The 25,304-nt window shown below is 42.4% G+C and overlaps 1 protein-coding gene across 9 annotated transcripts in view; it reads left to right on the top strand.

Moving 5' to 3' along the window:
- The window catches only part of LOC106611671 (calcium-activated potassium channel subunit alpha-1), a 231,384-nt gene that overhangs the window by 41,953 nt on the left and 164,127 nt on the right, over positions 1 to 25,304 (top strand). For all 9 annotated transcript variants that reach the window (XM_014212234.2, XM_014212216.2, XM_014212208.2 and 6 more), the window contains exon 2: positions 2,426 to 2,581. In XM_014212234.2, the coding sequence (XP_014067709.1) occupies positions 2,426 to 2,581 (156 nt within the window). The remainder of the gene's footprint in view (positions 1 to 2,425; positions 2,582 to 25,304) is intronic.

Raw genomic sequence — 25,304 nt, 5'->3', positions numbered from 1 at the left:
GAAACCTTTTTGGTGCTGAAGTATATAGATTCCTTTTTTGATGGTTCTATAAAGAACCATGGATGATTGAGGGGCAGCTCTTGAGGAACTGTGGGGGGGGGGGGATCTTGGTGGCCTGGCGGTTGGGAGCTTGGACCGGTGGCTGATGGATCTCTGGTTGGGCTCCCCGTTTTTGACCTTGTGGGGGATCTGTCAACGTGCCCTTGAGCAGGGCATTGACCCTGGTTGCTTCTGTGTGTCGCTCTGGATGTGAGTCTGTTAGATGACTAATGTGATGTAGTTGCTGAGCGGCTTCACTGCAAGTATATTGTATGTTTTAAATATTCAATAAAAAAAAAATAAAGAAAAGGAACATGCTCTTAATATTCTCAATTTGAAAGGTTGTTTCTAGAACCCTTTGAAGAACTATACAGTTATTTTTTATGGTCAGCCATATTATGTTAAAATTCTATGGGTGTTCTAAATAAATCAAGTAGAACCCTCATGAAGAACCCTCTGGTTACAGGGTTTTGTAATCTGTCCCTATGGGGGAACCATTCTGAGGGCCATTTACAACCCTTTCATCAGGGATGGGCATAAATTATGAATTACAATGACAAAATACCCTAAAGAACAATGTGTCAAAATAAAATATAAGATACTTTTACAAAGTATTGTATATCATTAAAATACATGTATTTTAAAATCCAAAACTACATTTGCAAGTAGCCTGCCGAACAGCAACAACATTCTCAGTAACTGTTACATAAACTTCTTACTTGCTATGACTGTGATATGTTGTTGTTTATCTACCTTAGTTGAATGCACTGTCACTCTGGATAATAGTGTCTGCTAAATGACAAATGTGAAAATGAACAACTGCAAAGCACACTGGGTATTGTCATTTGCCTTGTTTCGGAGCAGAGCTCATTAGAGTAATACTCAGCATGCTTTGCAATTGTTCATTTTTACATATACATTTATATTTAGTTCATTCAGCAGACACTCTTATCACTCCATAGTGCCATCAGACTTTTGATACCAATGTAGGGTGAAAGGGGGCCACAAAATTGTGAACAGCTATATAGAAATGGTATAGAAAAGTATTTTGAAAATACACATTTCAGCTTTCAAAAGTATCTTGTTACAAATATAATTGGAGTGTAGTTCAATCCAGTCTAATACAACATACAAAATACTCAGAAGTAATTAAAATACGTATTTTAAATACATGTAACAGAAATTCTTCCTCATGAAGAACCCTCTGGTTCCAGGTAGAACCAATGACAGGTTCTACAGTTATACTTATAGGATACTTCAGATGCGCTTATGACACACACTGTTAAGTATTCGCACAGCAGACATCCTAGCCCATTTACTGAGGCAGAAACTCACTGAGGCAGAAACTCACTGAGGCAGCAGACAGCCCAACCCACTCACTGAGGCAGAAACTCACTGAGGCAGAAACTCACTGAGGCAACAGACAGCCCAGCCCACTCACTGAGGCAGAAACTCACTGAGGCAGCAGACAGTCCAGCAGACAGCCCAACCAGCTCACTGAGGCAGAAACTCACTGAGGCAGAAACTCACTGAGGCAGAAACTCACTAAGGCAACAGACAGCCCAGCCCACTCACTGAGGCAGAAACTCACTGAGGCAGCAGACAGTCCAGCCCACTCACTGAGGCAGCAGACAGTCCAGCCCACTCACTGAAGCAGCAGACAGTCCAGCCCACTCACTGAGGCAACAGACAGCCCAGCCCACTCACTGAGGCAGAAGACAGCCCAGCCCACTCACTGAGGCAGCAGACAGCCCAGCCCACTCACTGAGGCAGCAGACAGCCCAGCCCACTCACTGAGGCAGCAGACAGCCCAGCCCACTCACTGAGGCAGCAGACAGCCCAGCCCACTCACTGAGGCAGCAGACAGCCCAGCCCACTCACTGAGGCAGCAGACAGCCCAGCCCACTCACTGAGGCAGCAGACAGCCCAGCCCACTCACTGAGGCGGCAGAAACTCAGTGAGTTGGCTGGGCTGCAGCAGCAGAGGTGCTCTTTGGCTGCTTGGCTACCATGGAGACACTCCTCACACATACACACCTTCTCCCAGAGACACACCTTCTCCTAGAGACACACGGTAGACACAGGCGCACACAGAGACACGCATGCACACAGTCTCCCAGGCCCGTGTTAGGCTCAGTGTTTGCCTTACTCTCCTGTCTCCTGCTAACGTGTGTGTTGACGTATTGAAAGCAAAACAGGCTGCTATGGTCTCGACCATGTATTGTTCTTCAGGGCTTGAGACTGGTGGAGCGTGATAGTACATTCGATACATTTGCTCTGAAGATCTTATACCCTGATTAGTAATGCTGATTCCCTCTGTCTCTATCCTTTCTCACCCCCTTCTCCATCTCTTTCTTTTAATACATCTCGCTCTCTCTCTCTTCCAGAATGCTCAGCGGGTCCACAACCCTACCTCCCATGGGGATGGGATCAAGCACACCAAGGAGACGGTGGCTGCACTCAGCGAGGTGGGCTGGATGACCTCCGTCAAAGACTGGGCCGGGGTCATGATATCAGCCCAGACACTGACGGGCAGAGTCCTGGTGAGTCCATGTTGCATAGTCATCTGTATGGTGTCCCTATTAGGACTGAGTCCTGGGGAGTCCATGTTGCATAGTCATCTGTATGGTGTCCCTATTAGGACTGAGTCCTGGGGAGTCCATGTTGCATAGTCATCTGTATGGTGTCCCTACCAGGACCGAGTCCTGGTACTACAGTACCCATATAAGGGCAGAATCCTGGAGGGTCCATGTTTTATAGTAACCTGTACAGTGTCCATATTAGGACAGACTCTGGGTGAGTTAGTGTCTCATATTTTTGTTCTGGGTTGCTTTATGTTTTCACAAGGCGTGGTACACGTGAATGTCACCTGTCAGGAAAAGTTGATAAGGAATATAGAGGACTCAGAGAAAGTGGTATCCCCGAAGCGTTGAAAACCAGCGTTCCATTTTTATGGAAATTCTTATACAAATGGCTTGAATATGCCATTTGTTCTGTGGGCCTGTTCATTTCCTGCATTAGTCATTATGAGAAGTTAATTATTGAATACATTTGGCAAGCCACAAGCTCACTCTCAGGGCTGCAAATGAAATACTTGCTGTATTTATGTCTATACAAATGAAAATGGAAGTTGCACATGCATGTCTGCTTGCTGTGGATTTACTTGACCAACATTTAGGCTAAATAATTAATATTATATTTATATCAAGAGCCTTCATCAAGAACCACCAATTAGTGTCTCCCTGCTTTTACAGACCATAACCTAACATGGTCTCACACACAAAGAGCTACACCATCCATCAGTCACAACAAAGCCAGGGTGACGTCTGACAAAGTGGAGAAGTGGATCTGAGATAGGACAGTATTAAGGCCATACCCCCCCCCCCCATCCCATCCCGTAATACCCTTATCCTGAGAGCGAGAGCAAGAGAGCACAGTTGATCCGTTTACATTTTGGTGAGCTAGCAGACCTGGGTTCAAACAGTATTTGAAATACTTGGAGCGTTTGCTCTGGTCTGCCTGGAGTGCCAAGTAGGAGGGGTTTGCAGTTTTGGAACTACTATATTGGTCTGTTATACCAGACTATCTCACTCAAGTACAGATAAAGTATTTTAAATGATTTGAAATAGTATTTGAAGAACCCAGATATCATCAGCCGAACCGGTGGAAGTGCTCACCAAAGTGTGTCACATGCCTCCGCTCCATCCTACGCTATCCTCATTATATTGTATAGTGAGATTAAGAGAAGAGACTTAACCAGCATCAGATTAGAGAGACGCTCCTCATTTCACTTTAACCCCGTCCCATGCCCCGAATGGCACCCTATTCCCTTTATAGTGCCCTACGTTTGACCAGGGCCCATACGGAAACCCATAGTGCACTATATAGGGAATGGTGCCATTTGGGACCCATCCTGTGTATCCTGCCAGCCCAGGCGGCCTATAGTTAAGGACAGTCCTCTGTCCTCAGTCATCCTCTGCAAGGTGCAAAATCAGCTTGGCATCAGAGCGGTCGCTGTTGGCTGTACATCTCCTTAAAAGGGTTGATGCCATCGTTGATGATTTGGCTATCAGTGCTTAGCAAAGCTAGTTTAGGGACGGGTGATGATGGGGGAGGACTGGGGAGGAAGGGCTAATGAAATGGCGTGTGTACGTTGGAGTGGTGTGCCAAGGGCTGCTGTAGGCTGGATGCAGTGCTTAAAGGGCATTATCCCCTCTGCCACCCCTCTCCATCCCCTCCATCCCCACCCTGCTCCCCAGTCCCAATTGTAGTCCAACCTCCAGCTGGCCTGGCCCACTGTACTGTCTACATGGATGGAGGGAGGCTGTCATTCATGATTTTAGCAGCATGGACCAGGAAGGAACTCTCATTTTATTCACTGTCAGAATGGTGCAGTTTCACCTAGGCTTAGTGAAGCAGAACAAAGTCACCAGCTACCCTTACTGTTTGAAACAGTGGTGGCTGGTGGCACTGTAAATAGGAGGACGGGATCATGGGAATGGCTAGATCAAAATGAACGGAATGGTGTCAACCACATATTATTCCATTCCAGACATTGTGAAAATCCTCCCCTCAGCAGCCTCCTCTGGAATAAAGATGGTGGTTATTGGACCATTTCTAACACTGTTAGCCTAGCTACACATTGTAAATGATTTGAATGATTCTTTTTAGGCCATTACATTGTCCAAAAAAAGGGTTGCAGACGGTTTCTAGTATAGAATGTGTCTCCCAAATGGCACCATATTCCCTATCTAGTACACTACTTTTGACCAGAGCCCCATGGTCAATAGCGTGCCATTTGGGACACAGCTTGGGGTCTATTTTCGGCTGCCGTTAAACTGGCGCTAGTGTCAAACGCACACTCTTTGGCAATTTTGACTTGTAAAAGCCAGCGCTCTGCTATTTTCAGAACCTGGCGCCAGGGTTGGTCATTTCCCTTTCTTATATCAGCTCTCTTGCACTGAGGTGGGGGGGGTGGAAATGTTTGAGTTGTGCCCTTAAAAACGTGTGACAATGTGCCAATTTCAACCAGTGCTAATGGTGATATTTAAGACCCGCCAAAAGCTGTAACACAATTGGTTATGGCATCCATTTTGCCAGCAGAGGCGCACAGTAGCTTAGTCAGTAGCCTAGTCAGTAGCCTAGTCAGTAGCCTAGTCAGTAGCCTAGTCAGTAGCCTTTAACCAATGTTATTTAAAAAAATATCACGAGCAGCAAAACAATGAACAGGCATTCTTGTTTTTCTTTATATTGGACAAGGTTTTTGTCCATGCAGCTTCTGTGAAAAGTTTGTGAAAAGGTGTCAGTGACTGTAGGAAGTTTGTTTACATTAGACAGCTTATTTTTCCTTGACCATTTTGTAAAAAAAATGGCATCTTTCACTTAAATTTGTTGGACCTAACTGTCAAATTGTGGGAATTCCGATGACTGTCTTTGGTGCTAAATCCACTTGTGACCTAGGCTTTTTGCCTGTTTGTTTGTTTACCTTTCATGTGGCGAAGTCACTAACAGGCAATCCCACTGGGCACAGACATCAGTTCAATATCTAGTTTTGATTTACATCTGGTTGAGTGGTCAACTAACATGAATTCAACATGAAATCAGTAACAAAAAAAGGACCATGTCGTTGGATTTAGGTTAAATGTTGGGTGGAATAGAAGAAAGGCCTGTTGATTACTTTTTGCAAATCCAATTAGTTTTTTAGATTTATTTGTTGTTGAATTGACGTGAAACAACGTTGATTCAACCAGTTTCTGCCCAGTGAGATATCAACAGCGATGGTACTCTAATCTTATTAGAATGTTTGAGCCATGTCCACTTGTCCATGGCTCGAACATACAGTACATTTTCGAAATGCGAATCCAATGTGTGTAGACAAATATTTCCAAACGTGATTGGCTACATGTTTGTTATAACTAGGCCTATTGTAGGGTTATTGTATACTAGTTAATAAACTATATTCAATCGATAGGACAAACATCCATGTCTCCTGCCGAAGAACCCTTAGGCCTACGTGTGCACACATTGCCTTATGCTCGTGGAACGAGAGATGCGATTTATGATATCATGCTTCAGACCCGATCCTATTTAGAAATATTGTTGTTGGCGTAAAAAACAGAGTGATAGTTTTAATTAAATGGAAAACCAAACTTATTACCAAGATTTACTGTCCATGGGCTTATGGTGAGACCGTACATGGCTTGAATGCGATGCAATTTCACCTGCTATTTCTGGAGAAATGCAAAAATGATGTGTAATATTGTTCCATGATGTTTGTAAAACATTTGCGAGCAGTATAACGGTGAATGGACATTCCCCCTTTCTCTTTATATTGGATCGTTATCCAGCTCCTGTCAAAAGTTTGTATTTGTGTAAAACCCTCCATAGCCCGTTGCCTTGTCTGTATTATATGACCACGGGGTGCAATTATGGTGCCTTGAACTGTATTTAGACACGGCCTATTTAAAACAAGTTGTTTTTATTTGGTTTGATCAGAATTGTAGGCCTTATCAATAGCCTAGTCAATGTAATCTTGCTTATTGACTATGTTTGGCATGTCCATGTCCAGACTGCAATTTCCAGTAGGCCTAGCCCCTATATCCGTGTGAATACTATAGCCTATGTTTAACAATGTATTTCCATATTGAAGCAATGCAATTAGAACAAGGTAGACATCATACGTATTGAAACCATTTAACAAACTAGGCCATAACGAACTAACATTCCAATAAATACACAACTTGAAGCAACCACATATTTAGCTATGAAGCATGTTCTGATTGGCCAGTGAGGTGTCTAGCCTCGACACACCCACAACTTGTTTATTCATCAAAACTTAGCCCTCTTGCAAAAATTATTCTGACACCCCCTGAACCTATAACGCTACCACCAGCGCTAAGAATTACCATCGCGTTAGGTTTGTTAAAATAGAGCCCCTATGTCTCAGGTCATGCTGGTACTGTTTGTCCTGTCCTCTAATCTGTGTGGTGGCTGGAAATAGAGGATAAATGCTCCTAAAATGAGGATTTAGCCAGATAGCTTCCTAGTTCTCTCCTCTATGATAAAGGCTGATTCTGAAATGGCACCCTATTCCCTACATAGTGCACGACTTTTGACCAGAGCCCTATAGATCCTGGTCAAAAGTACTGCACTATAGGGTGCCAGTTGGGATGTAGCCAAAGACCGAGCAGAAGGGAGGTCAGCTGATCGACATATCACTATGTGAATAATGTCCCTCTCTGGTTGGTTTTGGCAGCTGTGATGATTTGGAAAGAATAAGTGTCATTGTGTGTGTGTGTCAACGCGTGTATGTCAATGTATGTTTGTGTGTGATCATATAAGGACTAGTGTGATCTCTACGAGGGTTCCAATGCAGCTTAACAATAATAGCACAGTGGAGCCAACCGCCACTGTTTAGTGACTAGACCCTGACTGTCACCATGGCAACAACAGCTTGCCTAAGCATGGCAGATGTGTGTATTCTGTGTCAGCTTGTTTAGGGGGCAAATTAAAGCCTATTTCTGGGCCATCTGAGGGTGTATTTCGGGTCTTGAGTGCATGTGAGAATAGAATCGGATATTAATGTAACATTTCTGTCTTCGCCTCAGACCGAAACTAAAATGTCTGTTAACGTTTTGACAGCAGGAGCATGACTGACTGACTGACAAATAGGTGTCCCCTCAGAATGCCAGTCTTAATATATCTGTTATTTTGCAGCAGGGAAGCCTGGAGCCCGTCTTTACAGATAGTAAAAGTTCAAACAAGGTTTATTTGATTACAATATCCTTCCTAAGCTCGTCTCTATATCTAAAAAGCTTATCTGTTTATGATCAGCAGTATGCCCTCCCTGTGCACCCAGATAAAACAGAAGATGCAATGCAGAGCTCTCTCTCTCTCTGAGAATTCTCTCTCTCTGATAATTATTTTCTCGCAATTCAATTTAAGGGGCTTAATTGTCATGGAAACATATGTTTACATTGCCAAAGCAAGTGAAATAGATAATAAACAAAAGTGAAATAAACAATAACAAATGGACAGTAAACATTCTCTCTCTCTCTGATACTTATTCTCTCTCTCTCATTCATTCTGAATGGAGGCTAATGACTGTTTTGTCCAAATTACACTATAGTGGACTGGAAATACGATGATATTGCTAAAATAGGGAAATAATTAGTAGGAACAACTTTGCCCCTTTATTATGTTGTCAAATTTACTTAAGAGAGATGGCAATGTTGCCATTAGCTAGCAAAGTTTGTAAAGAATTGCTAGCAATGCTAACGTTAGCTAGCTACAGTTCAGTGATGTCCGCTCAATCTTATCTAGCTAGCTAAAGTTGTACTGCATCTAAAGTCAATCTGGCGACATAACAAAGATGACAAAAGGTTTTCCGAATTATTTGCCTCCTTTTGAAATATCATGGTGTTTCAAAGCCACAGTAATGCACTTCAGACTAAATCTTCATCAGCGCCCACTGAGAATGCATTGAGTAGAACGTTCAGTTGGACATCAATCCTAAAACGAACGTTCAAAACAATATTGTAACGAAACGTACAAACCCATGAATACCTTATAAGATTCCCTTCTCCTTTTCCGATTCTCTGTAATCAACCATACTGTTGTGTATGAGTCAAGACCATTCATTAGAGGTGTCATCAAGCTGCTGTTCTCTGGGCTGAACAGGTGGCTTGTGTTTGTCTGTTTGCAGTCCTGCCAGAAAACTCTGCAGGCCGCTTGTAGTAAGTGACATGTTTTTATTTCCAATTTAGTATTATTCACAATGTCGGTGTCATTGTTAGGCGTATGTAACAGTATAGCTTCTGTCTCTCTCCTCGCCCCAACCTGGGCTTGAACCAGGGACCCTCTGCACACATCACCAACTGACACCCACCGAAGCATCGTTACTCATTGCGCCACAAAAGCCGCGGCCCTTGCAGGGCAAGGGGAACAACTACTTAAGGTCGCAGAGCGAGTGACGTCACCCGATTTGAACGCTATTAGCGCACACCACCGCTAACTAACTAGCCATTTCACATCGGTTACACGTAGTTGAAAGACAGTTGAAATGTGTTTGGGTGGAGGATTTTACATTGCTGGCCGATTTGGTTTCTCAGTAAAGCATGTTTTGTCTAATGTGACAGTCCCCTGCTGAGTGACATTTAGAGAGGAGAAAAGAGGGAAGGAGAGTGGGAGATTGGGAGGAGAGAGAGAAAAAAAAGGCAGAGATAGGAGAGCGAATGAGGCTTGGCTGGCCACTGGGAAAGGTGTTCTATTATTGGAACCGTAGAACTGGCGCTATGACCTCTACCTTAAGCCCAATCCCAGTCATGTCATGGATGTGAGGAACACATTTATACAGTCCATATGAGTGATGGTTAAGGTTATGGAAACCTATACTGTAAAAAAGCCAACTTAACCAACGTTAATCAACGTTATTATGTGATTTGAGTGGACTTCAAAAGGACAAGCATTTTAGCTCATGTGTAAAAGTTTGTTTACTCAAACTCTGCTCGAAATCAGCTGAATTTGAACAAGCTTGCTGAGTAAAGTTACAAACATATGTTTGCTCTAAACCACGCCGATCATTATTATATTTCCCAGCATGCTCTATTGCAGGTTATGCAAATATGGTAGGATAGTTTCTCAAGTTTAATTTTTATTTGACCTTTACTAAACTAGGCAAGTCAGTTAAGAACAAATTCTTATTTACGATGACGGCCTACCCCGGCCAAACCTGGACGACGCTGGGCCAATTGTGCGCTGCCCTATGGGACTCCCAAGCACGGCAGGATGTGATACAGCCTGGATTCGAACCAGAAGTGTTGCCTCTTGTACTGAGATGCAGGGCCTTAGACCGCTGTGCCACTCGGGAGCCCACAGTGTAGCAGGCAGCTCCTCACACAAACACACTGTCTCCCAGACACACACACACACACACACACACACACACTGCAAGTGCACGTGCACACACACACTGGTCGACCAGAGGAGCGTTCTCATCCTCAGAGAGCATGAATGACCTGCAGCTGAGAGAAAAGCACTACAAGGAGAATCTTTCAGTCTGAGGAGCAATCCGCTAGAGAGGGACAGGGAGAGAGCCATAGCAGAACAGTCTAGCCCTGACCATAGTGTCGAAATCACAGGGACAGACAAATGAAGAACCCCAAGCCCAGGGGATATCACCCCCTCTGAGCATCCCCCCTGTCAGACACCCTGATAGCCCTCCTGACAACCCCCCCACACCCACCGAGGACATACACAAGACACAGATTGTACTCCTTATGGACTCAAACGGGAAATATATACAAGTAAAAAATACTTTTTCCCAAACACAGAGTGTCTAAACTCTGGTGTCCAAACACCCAGCGCGCCCTAGACCTTCTGTCTGAGAACCAACTAGGTTCACCCAGCCACATAATAATACACACAGGCACAAAAGACCTGAGAGCACAGCAGGAAATGGTGGCCACAGCACTCAAGGGATTGATTGTAAAAGCTTCTTCTACTTTCTCCAACGCACAAGTGGTTATCTCCACCCTGCTACCACGAAAAGACTTCCACCCTGCTACCATACAGCGGGTAAACGCAAGTATTTCCCATGACTGTGCCTCAAAACCAAATGTTTTCCTGGCCCACAACTCCATCCTGGACTTGAACAGCCTTTACGACCTGGTCCACCTATACAAGGCAGCAGTGCCCATCTTCGCCCGGACCCTAAAGGACATCGCTCTCAAACGCAGCCCCAACACTTTACACAGGAGCAACAGATGTTTTCTGCTGTTTTCAACCAAGATCTCATCGATCACTGCCTCATTGCCTGCATCCGTAATGGGTCAGCGGTCAAACGACCTCCACTCATCACTGTCAAACACTCCCTGAAACATTTCAGCGAGCAAGCCTTTCTAATCAACCTGGCCCGGGTATCCTGGAAGGATATTGACCTCCTCCCGTCAGTAGAGGATGCCTGGTTATTTTTTTTAAATGCCTTCCTCACCATCTTAAATAAGCATGCCCCATTCAAGAAATTTAGAATCAGGAACAGATATAGCCCTTGGTTCTCTCCAGACCTGACTGCCCTTAACCAACACAAAAACATCCTGTGGCGTTCTGCATTAGCATCGAACAGCCCCCATGATATGCAACTTTTCAGGGAAGTTAGAAACCAATATACACATGCAGTTAGAAAAGCCAAGGCTAGATTTTTCAAGCAGAAATTTGCTTCCTGCAACACAAACTCAAAAAAATTCTGGGACACTGTAGAGTCCATGGAGAATAAGAACACCTCCTCCCAGCTACCCACTGCAATGAGGATAGGAAACTCTGTCACCTCCGATAAATCCACTATAATTGAGAATTTCAATAAGCATTTTTCTACGGCTGGCCATGCTTTCCACCTGGCTACCCCTACCGCGGTCAGCAGCACTGCACCCCCCACAGCTACTCACCCAAGCCTTCCCCATTTCTCCTTCTCCCAAATCCAGTCAGCTGATGTTCTGAAAGAGCTGCAAAATCTGGACCCCTACAAATCAGCCGGGCTAGACAATCTGGACCCTTTCTTTCTAAAATTATCTGCTGAAATTGTTGCAACCCCTATTACTAGCCTGTTCAACCTCTTTCGTGTCGTCTAAGATTCCAAAAGATTGGAAAGCAGCTGCTGTCATCCCCCTCTTCAAAGGAGGGGACACTCTTGACCCAAACTGCTACAGACCTATAGCTATCCTACCCTGCTTTTCTAAGGTCTTCGAAAGCCAAGTCAACAAACAGATTACCGACCATTTCGAATCCCACCGCACCTTCTCCGCTATTCAATCTGGTTTCAGAGCTGGTCATGGGTGCACCTCAGCCACGCTCAAGGTCCTAAACGATATCGTAACCGCCATCGATAAGAAACAATACTGTGCTGCCATATTTATTGACCTGGCCAAGGCTTTCGACTCTGTCAATAACGACATCCTCATCGGCAGACTCAATAGCCTTGGTTTCTCAAATGATTGCCTCGGCTGCTTCGCCAACTACTTCTCTGATAGAGTTCAATGTGTCATATCGGATGGCCTGTTGTCCGGGCCTCTGGTAGTCTCTAGGGGGGTGCCACAGGGTTCAATTCTTGAGCCAACTCTTTTCTCTGTATATATCAATGATGTCGCTCTTGCTGCTGGTGAGTCTCTGATCCACCTCTACGCAGACGACGCCATTCTGTATACTTCTGGCCCTTCTTTGGACACTGTGTTAACAACCCTCCAGATGAGCTTCAATGCCATACAATTCTCATTCCATGGCCTCCAACTGCTCTTAAATACTAGTAAAACTAAATGCATGCTCTTCAACCGATCGCTGTCCGTACCTACCTGCCCGTCCAGCATCACTACTCTGGACGGTTCTTACTTAGAATATGTGGACAACTACAAATACCTAGGTGTCTGGTTAGACTGTAAGCTCTCCTTCCAGACTCACATCAAACATCTCCAATCCAAAGTTAAATCTAGAATTGGCTTCCTATTTCGCAACAAAGCATCCTTCACTCATGCTGCCAAACATACCCTTGTAAAACTGACCATCCTACCGATCCTCGACTTCGGCGATGTCATTTACAAAATAGCCTCCAATACCCTACTCAATAAACTGGATGCAGTCAATCACAGTGCCATCCGTTTTGTCACCAAAGCCCCATATACTAACCACCACTGCGACCTATACGCTCTCGTTGGCTGGCCCTCGCTTCATACTCGTCGCCAAACCCACTGGCTCCAGGTCATCTACAAGACCCTGGTAGGTAAAGTCCCCCCTTATCTCAGCTCACTGGTCACCATAGCAGCACCCGCCTGTAGCACACGCTCCAGCAGGTATATCTCTCTGGTCACCCCCAAAGCCAATTCCTCCTTTGGCCGTCTCTCCTTCCAGTTCTCTGCTGCCAATGACTGGAACGAACTACAAAAATATCTGAAACTGGAAACACTTATCTCCCTCACTAGCTTTAAGCACCAGCTGTCAGAGCAGCTCACAGATCACTGCACCTGTACATAGCCCATCTATAATTTAGCCCAAACAACTACCTCTTCCCCTACTGTATTTATTTATTTATTTATTTTGCTCCTTTGCACCCCATTATTTCTATTTCTATTTTGCACTTCCTTCCACTACAAATCTACCATTCCAGTGTTTTACTTGCTATATTGTATTTACTTTGCCACCATGGCCTTTTTTGCCTTTACCTCCCTTATCTCACCTCATTTGCTCACATTGTATATAGACTTGTGTTTCTACTGTATTATTAACTGTATGTTTGTTTTACTCCATGTCTAACTCTGTGTTGTTGTATGTGTCGAATCTGCTTTGCTTTATCTTGGCCAGGTCGCAATTGTAAATGAGAACTTGTTCTCAACTTGCCTACCTGGTTAAATAAATAAATAAAAAAAGATCAGTAGACACCCCGCCCAGACCAGCGAGACACTCTCCCAGACCTGCGGGACCCCCTGGACCTACACATAGAGGACCCACACCAAGAGGACCTACATCCAGACCACAACACCACCAGCCACATCCACCCACCCAAGTCAACCATGCCCACACCCATTTAGGCCCCCTCAGATCAGACCTATGCCCCTCCTGCCCACCCCATGCCCCCACTCCCGCAAAGAGGGCCTCAACTTGGTAGTCACACATACGCCCAGGCCTTGAGCGGGCAAACAGGCCCAACCTACACTCTTACACTAGCCCAAGCAATGGAATGTACCAGATGCTCAGCAGGCTCTGCTCACACTTACTGGCCTGAGGCCAAACAACACAACCAACAACATTGGACACTTTATCGAACACAAAGCCTTCACTATCTCATCCTGGATTATCCAAGGCCTGAGGTCATCTTCCTTTGGCCTAAAGAGCAGGAACCTGGATTTCATCAAAGAAATCGGAAATACAGACATTGTCATCCAACACGAAACATGATATAGAGGAGACGGACCCACTAGTTACCCTCTAGGTTACAGGGAGAAACAGGGAAGTGACTCAGGGGGTATGCTAATTTGGTGTAGAGCAGACCTAACTCACTCTAAATTAATCAAAACAGGAACATTTTACATTTGGCTAGAAATTCAAAAGGAAATAATCTTAACAGAGAAAAATGTCCTCCTGTGTGCTACCTATATCCCCCCACTAGAATCACCATACTTTAATGAAGACTGATTTCCCCCTCCAGGATGGAGAAGCTATAATTTCGAGGCCCAGGGACATGTACTAGTCTGTGGCGACCTAAATGCCAGAACTGGACAAGAACCTGACACCCTCAGCACACAGGGGGACAAACACCTGCCTGGAGGTGACAGCATTCCCTCCCCCATATGCCCGCCTAGGCACAACTATGACAACGTAACCAACAAAAAACTGATTGGAACTCCAGCAGCTCTGTCACACGCTGGGTATGTACATAGTCAATGGTAGGCTTCGAGGGGACTCCTATGGTAGGTACACCTATAGCTCATCTCTTGGCAGTAGTACTGTAGACTACTTTATCTCTGACCTCAACCCAGAGTCTCTCAGAGCATTCAGTCAGCCCACTGACACCCCTATCATATCACAGAAAAATCAGTCTACTTGAACAGAGCAATACTCAATCATGAGGCATCAAAGCCAAAGGAACTGAGTAATATTAAGAAATGCTATAGATAGAAGGAATGTACTTTGGAAACCTACCAAAAAAACAATTAGGCAACAACAAATTCAACCCCTTTTAGACAACTTCCTGGACAAAACGTTCCACTGTAATAGTGAAGGTGTAAACTTGTCAGTACAAAATCTTAACAGCATATTTGACCTCTCAGCTTCCCTATCAAATCTAAATATTTCAAACAGAAAACAAAGAAAATGAACAACAATGACAAATGGTTTGATGAAGAATGCAGAAACCTAAGAAAGAAATTGAGAAACCTGTCCAACCAAAAACATAGAGACCCAGAAAACCTGAGTCTACGCTTTCACTATGGTTAATCACTAAAACAATACAGAAATAAACTACGAAAAAAAAGAGCACGTCAGAAATCAGCTTAATGTAATTGAAGAATCCATAGACTCTAACCACTTCTGGGAAAATTGGAAAACACTAAACAAACAAAAACACGAATAATTATCTATCCCAAATGGAGAAGTATGGGTGAACCACTACTCCAATCTTTTTGGCTCTATAACAAAGAACAAACAGCAAAAACATATACATGATCAAATAAAAAATCTTAGAATCAATTATTAAAGACTACCAGAATGCACTGGATTCTCCAATTACCTTGAATGAACTACAGAACAAAATAAAAACCCTCCAACCCAAAAAGGCCTGTGGTGTTGATGGTATCCTCAATGAAATGATCAAATATACAGACAACAAATTCCAATTGGCTACACTAAAACTCTTTAACATCATCCTTAGCTCTAGCATCTTCCCCAATATTTGGAACCAAGGACTGATCACCCCAATCCACAAAAGTGGAGACAAATTTGAGAGAGACAGAGAGAGAGAGAGAGAGAGACTCTAGCAAAGAGAAACATCCTTGGTGTCATTGGAAAGTAATGGGAGGGTAAACTCAGCGTTACCTGAAGAGAGATGGTAGATGATACAACTGAAATGGGTTTTTAATCATCAAACCATCTATGTTCCATTCATCTCAGTACAAAGTCACCATAACACTCTCCTCTCCCTGATGAGTCAGGCAATACTGAGTTTATCATCTCGCTCTTATCCTGCCCTCTCATCTCCTTTCCTGCCCTGTCCTCATCTCTTCTATCCTCTCCCCTAAATGTCTGAAGCATACCCATTTGACTCTTGCCTCTACAGGGTAGTAGTGCTGCTGGCATATGTAGTGGAGAGTGGAGCCCTCATTGGTGTCACACATAGTCACCAGCTTCAATGCCCTTTGGCAGTGGAGATAAGGCCATGTGCCACCTGTGGCCTGTGATGCCAGTGGGATTGGAAAGTGTGTGTATGTGCGTGCTTCTGTTGTCCGTCCCTGCGTGCGTGTGTTTATGTGTGTCCACATGCAGACGTGCATGTGACTTTCAGCTCTCTAACTGCTCCTGGCCTTCCTCCCACCACAGTGCAAATAAACCCCTAGTGCCCAGCTAGCACCACCACTGTGTGTGTGTGTCAACCCTCCCCAGCCTGCTATTTTAGGTTAGTGGCAGCTGCCTGGACGGGTCTGTTGTCTTAGGGAAAACAATTCCATATGGGACACAATCCCTGGGTTGTCATCACTGTCTCCTCCTAGTCTTCAAACTATAAATAAACACATATAATATCTCAATTCAAAGTTGTATCCTATAATACTATCTGTTTGTTTTTATATAAAGAAACGGTCTAAAGCTCTTCATTGTATATTTAGCCTACTGATGCGGTAGCTGTGGTTCTTAGTATTTCTCACCTATATTTAATATGTTGTTTATTTCTTGACGTCAGTCCTATTTTGTGGCATAACTCTCATATCGACCCTACAAAGACAGTTGGGCAGTGACTTGTTTTTCTGACACATTTAGATGTATAAACGCTGCGGTTCTGAAAAGACTGCGCACACACAAATATTGAGATCGATCAATTTGGCGCACGCCATACAGTATTATAATTTCGCCGGAAAAACACAGAAGAATTATTCACCTTTTATGGTGACAACGCTCTTATTTGCTGTATACTTAACAAAGTATTGAAATCAGGCCTAGACAGTATCTAAAGGAAAAAGTAATGGCGATCTTGATCAAATGTCTTTGGAGGTGTTGACAGAATGTTTTCATTTGCTGTGTCTGACCATTTCTCTGAAAGACAAAAACAATTGCAAATTGTTGTGGACCTGTAACAGATCATTTGAATTCAATTATGTTTTGTATTTACTTTTCCACGAACCTATATATGCTGCACTGCCCGCGAATTCTGAAACATTGCCTACACACTTCAATGCAAAAGATATACTGTCTGTTCACCTGTTAAATTCTACTGTATATTATAAACTGCGCTCCCTTTCGGATGCATAGAGCAAAAACTAGAAATTATAATAGCCTATTTAATAGGCCCAATTAAATGAGAGATTCGCATGGTAATTTGTTTTATGGCTACTTTGGGAATATGAACTCATCATGGCCATGAAAGGTGAGGAATTTATTCTGCAATGGTTATTATATATTATGATATACAGTGCATTCGGAAAGTTTTAGAACCCTTTTGACTTTTTCCACATTTTGTTACATCACAGCCTTATTCTAAAATGGATTAAATCATTTTTTTCCCTCAATCTACCCACAATACCCCATTATGACAAAATAAAAACAGGCTTTTAGACATTTTTGCAAATTTAAACAAAATAAAAAACAAAATATCACATATACATAAGTATTCGACCCTTTATGCAGTACTTTGTTGAAGCACCTTTGGCAGCGATTACAGCCTTGAGTCTTCTTAGGTATGGTGCTACAAGCTTGGTACACCTGTGTTTGGGGAGTTTCTCCCATTCTTCTCTGCAGATCCTCCTGCAGACCCCACTCTGACAGACTGACACGTTCTAACAGCCAGCACCGCCAGCTAGCTTCTTCCCTCTCCAGTCTTCTATCCTGACTGCATCCCAAATGGCACCCTATTGCTTTACATTGCACTCCTTTTGACCAGGACCCATAGAGGTCTGGTCAAAAGTAGTACAGCATATAGGGAATAGAATGCTAATAGGATGCCATTTGGGACTCAGTCCAGTCATAGAGAACTCTCTTCTACAGTGGAACTAAAGTAATACAATTTCAGTTTGGTATAAAACCTTATACCACGATACGATAAGCCCCTATAAAGCATAAATATACTGTATACAACTGTAAGCACAAAGATGCAGTGCATTCGGAAAGTATTCAGACCCCTTGACTTTTTCCACATTTTGTTATGTTACAGCCTTATTGTAAAATTGATTAAATTGTTTTTCCCCCTCATCAATCTACACACAATATCCCATAATGACAAAGCAAAACAGGTTTTTAGAAATGTTTGCAATTGTATTAAAAATTAACTGAAATATCACATTTACATAAGTATTCAGACCCTTTACTCAGTCCTTTGTTGAAGCACCTTTGTCAGCGATTACAGCCTCGAGTCTTCTTGGGTATGACGTTACAAGCTTGGCACACCTGTATTTGGAGAGTTTCTCTCATTCTTCTCTGCAGATCCTCTCAAGCTCTTTCAGGTTGGATGGGGAGCGTCGCTGCATAGCTATTTTCAGGTCTCTCCAGAGATGTTCAATCGGGTTGAAGTCCGGGCTCTGGCTGGGCCACTCAAGGACATTCAGAGACTTGTCCCGAAGCCACTCCTGCGTTGTCTTGGCTGTGTGCTTAGGGTCGTTGTCCTGTTGGAAGGTGAACCTTCACCCCAGTCTGAGGCCCTGAGCGCTCTGGAGCAGGTTTTCATCAAGGATCTCTCTGAACTTTGCTCTGTCCATCTTTCTCTCGATCCTGACTAGTCTCCCAGTCCCTGCCGCTGAAAAACATCAACACAGCATGATGCTGCCACCACCATGCTTCACTGTAGGAATGGTGCCAGTCAAGGGGTTTGAATACTTTCCAAATGTACTGTACAGTGAGCTCAAAGTATTGGGACAATACGCAGACCGTCCACTTTTATTTGAGGGTATTTGCATCCGTATCCGGTGAATCGTTTCGAAATTTCTGCACTTTTTGTACATAGTCCCTCCATTTTAGTGGACCAAAAGTATTGGAAAATATTTACTTATACTGTATGTGTATTAAAGTAGTCAAAAGTTTATTTGGTCCCATATTCCTAGCATGCAATGATTAAATCAAACGTGTGACTCTACAAACTTTTCGAATGCATTTGCTGTTGGTTTTGGTTGTTTCAGTTTATGTTGTGCCCAGTAGAAATTAATGGTAAATAATGTATTGTGATATTTTGGAGTCACTTTTATTGTAAAAAAGAATATGTTTCTAAACACTTCTACACTAATGTGGATGCTACCATGATTACTAAAAATTGTGTATAATGATGAGGGAGAAAATAACAGATGCACAAATATCATCTCCCCTGTTATTGTAATGGTGAGAAGTTAGTGTGTTTTAAGGGTCTGATATTTGTGCTTTTAACTTTTCTTACTCATTATTATTCACAATTCATTCAGGACAATCCGTAATGGTAGCATCCACATTAATGTAGAAGTGTTTAGAAACATATTCTACTCTCATTTACAATAAAAGTGATACAATACATTATTTACCATTCATTTCTATTGGACACAAAATAATTTAAAACGCAACCAAAACAAACAGTAAATGCATCCAACAAGTTTGTATAGTCACAACCTTGATGTAATCATTGCGTGCTATGGATTTGGGACTAAATAATATACTTTTTACTACTTTAATACATATATAAGTGAATTTGTCCCATAAAATGGGGGGACTATTTACAAAAAGTGCTGTAATTTCTAAACGATTCACCCGATGTGGATGAAAATACCTTCAAATAAAAACCTGACAGTCTGCACTTCAACCTCCTAGTCATTGTATCATTTGAAATCAAAAGCGCTGGAGTACAGAACCAAAAAAACAAAACATTTGTCACTGCCCCAATACTTTTTTATCCAACTGTATTATGTTTATAAATTAAATATTCTCTACTGGAGAAATGTGACATTACAGTATTCAGACATAGCCTACGAACGTCAATGGAACAGGTGAACCGTCTGTTGTACAGTTAAACTTGGGATCAGATCACATGGAGACAAATAGTTGAACAAGCTTATGTATTTACTACTGTGAAGTGGGTCCAATTAAATGACTGATGGGATTAATGGTAGCCTATTCAAACTTGTTGTAGCCCTATAGGCTATTTTACCAGTATGAAACCATCACAGTCAGAAAATGAGTTTATTCTTCAATGATCATGGAAATTAAATAAATAATAGAAAAGATATGCCTATTTCTAATCATTTTTGAATGCTAAAATAAAATTGTACGATTTAATGCTGTTCTCACTAATGGTAAATGATTGTTATTATATTTTGCTAAATGTTTCTTTGTTATGAATAAGAGTGTCATATTCCTGCACAAGGCTACTAGGCTACTTTTGCATTCTTGCAATGCAATAATTCAACCACTAGAAACTGATCACGCATGGCCTAAAGTTTGCAGGGAGGATAAGAACAAACTCACTTCAACTTCAGTTTTTATAAATGCCAAATTTTACCTGAAAACTGGCACACACATTTTTTGGGTCATATTTTGTGCGTACGCAACAAAACACACACACACACACACACACACAAACGTGTAAAAGTAGGTGTTAACAAGCAAGGTGGCTTCCTGATTCAGCAGCTGTCATCCTCCTTCTAACGCATCGCCACTTTACACCAAACTGATGAGCTTTTCCCAAAGCAAGTCTGAGTTGAATTAACACTGCGACCACTTTAAGATTATGAATAACTTTAGAGGAGAGAGAGAGTCTGTGTGTGTTTGTACCCGTGTTAATATGTTGTCATTATTCCATTTAGGGTACATAACCTTGACAGAGCTAAGACCGTTATCTCAGTCTATTTGGTTAATTGCAATCAAGCTAAAAACTTCCTTTAGAATAAGTACTTCTATTGAGTATGATATATGAACTGATATAGGCTATTTAAGTTAAAGCTGTTTTCTATCTTGAAGTCTTTAATTCTGAGATGCTTAATCTCTCAGACTGATAGTAGTGTGATGTATTAGAACATTATACTTCATCTCAACAGAATAGGGTGCCATTTGGGACACAGTCCTAGTCAGCTCCCTCACTGTACACTGTGTGACACTGCGTGACCTTAGCCAAACAAAGTGTATTGTGTTTCAGGCTCTGAGTAGTTACAGTATTACACCTCCACATGAAATACAACCTGAACAGTTCAAGATATCAGCCAAAGCTTTGATTGAGTGTCCAATTTCTAAGTGCTTCAAGGTTTCTGCATCACTTACTGTAAATTAAGGGCAATCTGTCAAAATGACACACAAAATGTATTCAATGCCAAAGAATGAATAGGTTGGTTTTGTTTAATACATTTGGACAGAGTCCAGTCAAGTAATGCTTTAAGGTTCTGGTTGGGGTGTTGCATTCAGGCTGCATTTACCTGGAAAATTGGAAATGTATGTTAACCTTTTACTGCAGTGGGCTCAATCAGGGTCACACAGAGTGTTTCTTGGTCTTAAACAAATCTACTTTGAAACAAAAGTATACACCTCACACACATGGTTATAGACCTAAAAAGAAGACACCTGTACCATGTCAGATATAGAGTTGTAATACATTTTGAGTTCGCAGCCCAATATTACACGTTATATACATCACAGAAGACGGAAATATAACAAAACCGTGAGACATAGAAACACCAGATTGTCGTTTATTTTTTAAATATTTTTTATAATGTTTAATAAAAATATTTATAACATTCCACACTAAAGGGTGATTTAGTCTTTTGACTGCAGCAAAGGGTGTACCATTGATGCTATGGTAACGTCACAAAACCTTTAGAAAACATTAAACCAGTCATTGCCTTTGGCCATCAAGGCCCTCCGGGATAGCTATTTACCCATAGGCTAGCAGCTAGCTTTACACACCAAAGCACAGCAGAGATGCTGGTAACCGTTTCCCCTGTTGCGTTGAATGCCTGGCACTCGAATGGAAAAATAGGCCGAAGGGTCAGTCTCATATGGCCTACTTGTCATTTTGATATCCTGTTGAATTTGGCACATTGTAGGTCAAGTCAAATGCTAAATATATTTAATATTTGATGTGATGTGTTTATACCACAGGAGGTTGGTGGCACCTTAATTGGGGAGAGCGAACATTGGTTTCTACGTGTTTGATGCCATTCCATTCGCTCCGTTCCAGCCATTATTATGAGTTGTTCTCTCCTCAGCAGCCTCCACTGGTTTATACATGTTCTCTCTGTGTCTATAGCAGAATAGTATCTGTAGCAGAGTGCCATTCATGGCCTTTTTCAGTGTTTTGATCAGAGGCTGGTAGCTCCATATACTCTACAGAGCTAAAATGCAAAAGTTGTGTTTCATTCTATAGCTAGAGGATTCGTGATCTCTCCAGGAGTGATAAGTATCCTTTTTGCCTTTATCTGTTGTCTAGTGCTATCTTTTTGCTAGCTGGGGCCATCTACTTTAAGTCCTGCCTGTCTTCCCAGCAGCCTACTTGGTGTGTGAAATGCTGACTGCTCATAACATGCAGATGATTGTTGACACATCAACCAGGATTAACTGGCACGGCAATTTGGGACTTGTTTTGGTAATCAGTGGCTGTATTGGAGGGGTGTGGCTTCTCCTCTCCTAGGCAATCAGCAATTAGTACAGGGCGGCATGCTCTCCACCTCTGCTAGGCAATTATCAATTAGTGTTAGTACTTCAGTCTCCCCTGGTTTCTCAGTAGCAGCTGTAGGCAGTGGTTGTGCCAGTCTTGTCAGCACAACTAAGCCCGTCGCCGAAACAAAGCCAGTTCTGCAGAGTTCTTTGAGGAAGGCTACACACCCCTCTCTCACCTAGTTATTTTCTGATCTTATTTGCTCTTTTGTAGCTTTGACAACTGTGTGTGTGAATTCTTTTCTATTTTGATATTTTTGGTGGTGGATTGGGTCGGTTTTGGTTGGGTTGGAAGTAGAGGTCGACCGATTATGATTTTTCAACGCTGATACTGATTATTGGAGGACCAAAAAAAGCCGATACCGATTAATCGTCTGATTTAAAAATAAAAAAATACAAAACAAAAATAAATAAATAAATAAATAAAAATTCTAAAATAAAATATGGTATTTATTTATTTTGATTTTAATTGTTTTTGTGTGTATATATATATATATATATATATATATGTGTGTGTGTGTGTGTGTGTGTGTGTGTGTGTGTGTGTGTGTAATAATGACAATTACAACAATACTGAATGAACACTTATTTTAACTTAATACATAAATAAAATCAATTTAGTCTTAAATAAATAATGAAACATGTTCAATTTGGTTTAAATAATGCAAAAACAAAGTGTTGGAGAAGAAAGTAAAAGTGCAAAATGTGCCATGTAAAAAAGCTAACGTTTAAGTTCCTTGCTCAGAACATATGAAAGCTGGTGGTTCCTTTTAACATGAGTCTTCAATATTCCCAGGTAAGAAGTTTTAGGTTGTAGATATTATAGGACTATTTCTCTCTATACCATTTGTATTTCATATATCTTTGACTATTGGATGATCTAATAGGTACTTTAGTATGGCCAGCCTAATCTTGGGAGTTGATAGGCTTGAAGTAATAAACAGCGCAACGCTTGAAACACAGCGACGAGCTGCTGGAAAACGCAGGAAAGTGCTGTTTGAATGAATGCTTACGAGCGTGCTGCTGCCTACCATCGCTCAGTCAGACTGCTATATCAAATCATAGACTTAATTATAATATAATAACACACAGAAATACGAGCCTTAGGTCATTAATATGGTCAAATCCGGAAACTATAATTTCGAAAAAAAATGTTTTATTCTTTCAGTGAAATACGGAACCGTTCCGTATTTTATCTAACGGGTGGCATCCATAAGTCTAAATGTTGCATTGCACAACCTTCAATGTTATGTCATAATTATGTAAAATTCTGGCAAATGAATTATGGTCTTTGTTAGGAAGAAGTGGTCTTCACACAGTTCGCAACAAGCCAGGCGGCCCAAACTTCTGCATATACCCAGACTCTGCTTGCACAGAACGTAAGAGAAGTGACACAATTTCCCTAGTTAAAAGAAATTCATGTTAGCAGGCAATATTAACTAAATATGCAGGTTTAAAAATATATACTTATGTATTGATTTTAAGAAAGGCATGGATGTTTATGGTTAGGTACACATTGGTGCAACGACAGTGCTTTTTTCGCGAATGTGCTTGTTAAATCATCCGTTTGGTGAAATAGGCTGTGATTCAATGATAAATTAACAGGCACCGCATCGATTACTGCGTGGGGGATCTGTTCTTGTGCCCTTGGGTGGGCGCTTGACCTCGGTTGCTCTGAGTTGCTCTGGATGGGAGTGTCTGCTAGATGACTGAATGTAATCTAAATGTTGAGCGGCTTCACTGCAGGTAGATTATCTTTTAAAATTCAATAATACAATTTTTTGAAAGTGTTTTTTTTTTGTTATACCTGTTTGCTCCTCTCCCTGTAGGCTTTACAGACCCCCCCACCTCTTGGCTGCTACTCTTTTAATTTAGTGTACCCTGCGTGCACAAGACATGTGGAATTCCGGGTCTCTGGCAGCATTTGGAACTGCCGATCTGCAGTCAAGAACGCAGAGTTCATCTCAGCCTATGCTGCCTTTTAGTTCCTTGACTTTTTGGTTCTGATGGAGACATGGATCACCCCAGAAAACACTTAATCCATCTGCTCTCTCTTCATCTGACTACTTCTCTCATAGTCCAAGAGCATCTGGTCTGTGGCATGGTGGTGGCACAGGATATTCTCTCACAGGATATTCTCTCACAGGATATTCTCTCGCCAGGTGAGGATATTCTCTCACCTGTCGTCTCCTCATTTGAATTCCATACGGTCACTTGTCCACTCAAGCTTAACGTTGTCATCTATTGCCCACCAGGTGCCCTTGGAGAGTTCTTCAATGAGCTTGACACTTTAAGCTAATTTCCTGACAATGGCTCACCACTCTTCGTACTTGGCGACTTCAACCTCCCGATGTCTGTCTTCGATTAACTTCTTTCCAACTCTTTCCCCTCCTTGTCTCTATTGACCTCACCCTTTCCCAATCCCCTCCAACTCAGAAGGCAGGGAATACGCTTGACCTCATCTTTACTAGAGGCTGTTCTCCTACTAATCTCACTTGGGTGGGGAAGGCCCCACTCCAGGTCTCTGATCACTACTTTGTCTCCCTTTCCTCCAACCCTAGCCACTCAGGCCCTACCCAGATGGTCATCTGCCATTGCAATCTTCGCGCTCTCTGTCTCTCTCTCTCCCACTACTCTATCCTCTCTCCCTTCTGCTAAATCATTCTTCCTCCTGCCCCGATTTTGCCTCTTTTCGACCCTACACTCCTCCCTTTCCACATCCTATGACTTGCACTGTCCCCTTTCCTCCTAGCTGGCTCGGCCCTCCCTTCATGCTCTTGCTGAGGGACTGATTGCAAGCATACAGAACAGGGCTGCAGGTAGCTGAGTGAAAATGGGGGAAAACTAAACTTCTGGAGGACCTATCAGCCTTTCACTCCCTCTCTACCTTCTTTTCCTCTTTATCTGCTGCAAAAGCCACTTTCT

Source organism: Salmo salar, chromosome ssa01 (assembly GCF_905237065.1).
Source record: "Salmo salar chromosome ssa01, Ssal_v3.1, whole genome shotgun sequence".
NCBI lineage: Eukaryota > Metazoa > Chordata > Actinopteri > Salmoniformes > Salmonidae > Salmo > Salmo salar.
The sequence above is the reverse complement of the archived record's forward strand: the minus strand, read 5'-3'. Positions and strand labels throughout refer to the sequence as shown.